The sequence below is a fragment of the Gymnodraco acuticeps genome, unplaced genomic scaffold, assembly GCF_902827175.1.
Source record: "Gymnodraco acuticeps unplaced genomic scaffold, fGymAcu1.1, whole genome shotgun sequence".
Classification (NCBI taxonomy): Eukaryota; Metazoa; Chordata; class Actinopteri; order Perciformes; family Bathydraconidae; genus Gymnodraco; species Gymnodraco acuticeps.
The window spans coordinates 1,792,469-1,797,292 of NW_022991180.1; the positions used below are offsets into that span (position 1 = coordinate 1,792,469).

Here is a 4,824-nt window from a genome sequence, read left to right on the forward strand (position 1 = left end):
TAGGCGAGCATTGGCTTGTGCCTGATGCGCGCGGTGCGGTGGGAGGGTTGCTGTGGAGATCCGAGACTCTGATAACCCCCCGTGCGTGCTGCACAAGTGGTGAAAGCCTCGCGCTACGTACTGGCTAATGATTGGCACGCTTGACAGTGATTGGCAGGGCTGCCATGACAACGCTACAACGACACCAAGAAGACCAATAGAAAAGGGAAACAAAATGTTTCAATGCTACACTCAACGGCGGATTTAGGGGGGAGATATTATGAGGCTGGTGTCATTAGGCGATAGCCATTGAATCATTCAATCTTTTTTACTGGCCGTATTTTTGCGGTTTTCCTTTTTCTCGATAATTTTCTTTCTCTCTCAGGTCATTTCCATGGTTTTCAGATCCCCTTTAGAGCTTTATCCCTCCCATTTCTTCCTGCCAAACTTCGCTGATCGCCCTGTGCTATTGGCGAACAGCGCTCCCACCACCAGGTCTCCAGAAGACTTGTCCATGTTTCAGCTACCGACCCTCAACTTCTCCCCGGAGCAGGTGGCGAGCGTCTGTGAGACGCTGGAGGAGACCGGGGACATCGAGCGGCTGGGCCGCTTCCTCTGGTCCCTGCCGGTGGCTCCGGGAGCATGCGAGGCGATCAACAAGCACGAGTCCATCCTGCGCGCCCGATCCGTAGTGGCGTTCCACACGGGGAATTTCAGAGACCTCTACCACATCCTGGAGAACCACAAGTTCACCAAGGACTCGCACGGCAAACTGCAGGCCATGTGGCTGGAAGCACACTATCAGGAGGCCGAGAAGCTCCGCGGTCGCCCCCTCGGACCGGTCGATAAGTACCGGGTGCGGAAGAAGTTTCCGCTGCCTCGGACCATCTGGGACGGCGAGCAGAAGACGCACTGTTTCAAAGAGCGGACACGGAGCCTGCTGAGGGAGTGGTACCTTCAGGACCCATATCCCAACCCCAGCAAGAAAAGGGAACTGGCGCAAGCCACTGGACTCACTCCTACACAGGTCGGAAACTGGTTTAAAAACCGGAGGCAACGAGACAGAGCCGCGGCAGCCAAAAACAGGTTGGTTATTTTTTATCCTAACTGTCCAACACAGCGATGTTCTAAAGTTGTTTTAAAGGTTATACATTCAATAGAAACATGTGAGATTTTATGAAAGATTTAGTTATATTTGCGGACAGACAGACTAACAAAATGACGAGACTGTCTGCAGGGGGAGGGAGCAGGCTGCGGCGACATTTTTGTTATGAAGTGAAATCAGGATGAACATCGAAAACACAATAAATGCTGTTGTTTTTATCCAAAGCTGTCTTTTAAAAATACAATTAGTTTTTTTTCCATTTAGAATAGCTTCGAAAAACATTTTTGGCAGATGTAGAATTTAACTTTGTGGTATTTTGGTAAGAAAATTATTTTTCAGAACGACCAAAGCAAATATGTTTTAGTTTTTAAATACATCGGACTAATACAATAATAATAACAATAACATAATCACAAACTAGATTGGTGTTAAACTGAAGAGGCTATTTTTGCCTAAACAGCTTGTTTATGTTTACCGTAGGAGGGAAAGTGTCGTAATAAATGCCAAAAAGTGCTGAAATTATATTTAAATAACCATTACTCGAGTTCCCTTATTTATAGTATAGCCACTATTTAAATGATACTAGTGTACACAATCATTTTAATTATTTTTAATTAGAAAAAGTACAATTTATAAAATAAACATGACTGGATTAGTTTAGTCAAACGTAAAATAGTATTTTTCTGTACCTTTAAATTTATTTAGAATTGTCATGTTTTGCAAATATTTTTAAATATTGTTTAGTTTGCTGCTAAAGCTTTTAAATAATATATTTAAGCAACACAGCGTATAGTGGCTGCATTTATCTGGTGCGTTTATTATCTTAACATCACATTTTACTTAGCATTGTTGAAGAGGATTATCTCAAAGGATAATAGAGATATTATGGATATTACTTGACTAAAATGAGCATGCGTATTGAAAAGCATTTGAAGACATAGGCTGTATTCATAACATTAAGTGTGGTATCATTCCATTGAAATGCCATAATTGATTAGAAAATACCTCGGAGTATACTAAGCCATATGAACACTATTCTAATCTTTTTGCTAAATGAATAGATATATTTCCAGCCTGATATTATCCCGCCGTGATGGAGTTATTATCATGAGTGGATTGGAGATAAACATTTAGGATGATTGGAGTAACCTGGATCTCCACGTCACTCATTCATACTGTTCCATTAGACTGAAATACATCTGTGTCAAAGCCTCATGACATTTTGACACCAAGGCGTATATTTTTTTCCAACAGATAATAATACTTTGGTTATAAAACGGCAGAGTTGTGTGGCTTTCTAATATAAATAAAAATGTGCAGCATTGAGGAAACATAAGAAATGTAGAGCGAATGGTGAAGAAGCAGGAAAAACAACTAGACTGTTGTTGTGAAGCATGCCTTAAAACTGTTTTGCTGAAGTTGGATTTAAAGCTTATTTTTCTCTGCAGTGATATGACATGTAGCCTACTTTAAATCCCAGATTGCTGACTCGCGCGTTGAACATGCACACTCCTGTAAAAAGAAAAAGAAAAAACCCATTACAATTCTTCCAACATTTGGTAGTCTAAATAGTGCTGTGTTTTGTCCCCTGAAAGCTGGCCTATTTGATAAAACCATGCATGCATGGCTGGGGCCGGCAGGGGGAAAGAAAGGCGAGTTTGAACCCCTATTTTGCAGGAGGAGGAGGAGGGTAAGGGGGACATTCTCAGGTCTAATTGCCATTTCTCTCATTTTTTCCCCTTCTTTTCCCCTCCCCTCCTTGTCTCTTTTCTTCTCCAGGCTCCAACACCAAGCAATAGGACCGAGCGGTATGAGGTCCCTGTCAGAGGCCGGCCTCACCCCTCGAAGCTCGGCAGAGTCGCCCTCAACCGCGGCCAGTCCGACCACCAGCGTTTCCAGTATGGCAGAGAGAGTTGATACTGGGACGTCCATTCTGTCCGTCACATCCAGCGACTCGGAGTGCGATGTATGATACGCAGAAAAAAAACACACAAAAACAAACAAAAAGAGAAATATTTACAGGGAAAATGGACCTGAGAGGAAGAAAAAAAAGACTTATGAAATATCGCGGATGAAAAAAGGACCGATTCATATAAATATTAAAATAAAAAGAGATAAAAGCACGTCGGTTTTTTTTTTTATTAAAAAGCGCTTTCAAAGGACCCACGCCTCCCCCTCCTCGCCATACCCCCACACTACCACCACCACTAGACTGCATGATGTCTTTTTATTTTTTATTTTGTAATCAGGGAAGAATAACCTGAATGCAAGATTCTCCATCGGGAACATCGATCAGAGGGAATAAAAACAGATCGTCTTGCTGTCCTCGTCGCTTTTTTATTTTTCTCCTCATCTCCGTTTTTAGTCCAAGTGCTGATGATGATGATGACGGCCATGCAGACAAGATGCAATCCTGTTTTTACTTTGTGTTCATCAGACAATCATTTTAAGTCGTAAGCACCTTTTTTAAAATACACTTCTGTCACTGCCTGTGTGGGGTACATGGTCAAAAAAATGTCAAACGGAATTGTGTGTAACTGTATCAGATTTTTATTTTTATTTTCAAAATTTTATATTGAATTATGTATATCTCAAATAATGCGATCATTTTCCCGGTCTGTAATATACGTGTAGAAATATGCTTGTACATAATTATTGCTCTCCCCGTCTCATCCTCTTTTCTATCCCTTCCTCACTTTTCTTGACTTGGTGTTCCTACATAAAATATTTGTCAAAACTTATAACTGAAGTGCTCTAGGCGTTTTTGTTGTTTTGGGGGGGTTGATGATGACATATGTTACCAGTCATATTTCTGCAAAGAAAAAATAATATGAAAAGTGGAATTACTTGTTATTACTTCATTTATTCAGGCTGCCCCCTCCTCTCCTCTCTTCCGCCCCAGGGTCGCTCAAAGCGCTTATTTACATTAGCCTATTCAATGTTTCTTTCTTGCGTGGTTATTATGTTAATGTACCATTCATTTTTAAATCAAATACAGTATTCAATTTGCTATACCTTTTCGCATGATGTCTGTCTCTCCATCCGATTACGGATAAGGACATTAATAATTGGCTAAACACATGTTCATATTGGGTCATTATTGGATTGTGGAAGAATTAAGGCTCATCATGGTTTATGCGGTCCCGGACTAAATTATGCACCAAACGGGCTGAACTCAACTAAAAAGAGTTTATTTCCGGAAGTTGACTCGGGTTTTTAAGACTATTCATCATATTGGTGTAAACTGTTTAGGTCTTTTACAAAACGCAAATTAATGCTGTAATTAAAATGTTTTAGATTTTATTTGCCATACGTCATACTTTCCTAATTTACTGCCCCGGTTTATAATGTGATGTAGGTAGAAAAGCCCTATATGACTGCTTCTGTATACTACACACATTCTGGCAAACGTCAACGTCATGCAGCACTTAAAAATGTGAGTGCTATTTCCCCTTTTGTTTACCGTTGCTAGTGAATACAGAAATTAAGTAAACGCGCCATTAAATGGGCTAATCACGATGGGACTCCTCCCCTGTCCCAATCTCCCATTGTGGCCCGCTGAAAAGAGCTTTTCTTCCTCGGACGAGAACCATTTCCCCCTCCAAAAAAAGGCTTTCTCTCCAGCAGTCCCTTTCCATCTAAATCCCCAACCAATTATGCTGCAGACTAGAGCAGATTTGCTACAGGACACTGTTGCAGGGACTGTAGTTTTGGTGGAAACACTTGCTCATATATGTATG

The 4,824-nt window shown here is 41.1% G+C and overlaps 1 protein-coding gene across 1 annotated transcript; it reads left to right on the forward strand.

Annotated features, from left to right (window-relative positions):
* six3a (SIX homeobox 3a) lies at positions 1 to 3,825 on the forward strand. The gene is made up of 2 exons (XM_034237688.1): positions 1 to 1,065; positions 2,864 to 3,825. The coding sequence occupies exons 1-2, from the start codon at positions 374 to 376 to the stop codon at positions 3,054 to 3,056; spliced, it is 885 nt and encodes a 294-aa protein (XP_034093579.1). The 5' UTR covers positions 1 to 373; the 3' UTR covers positions 3,057 to 3,825.
* Positions 3,826 to 4,824: the final 999 nt, after the last annotated feature.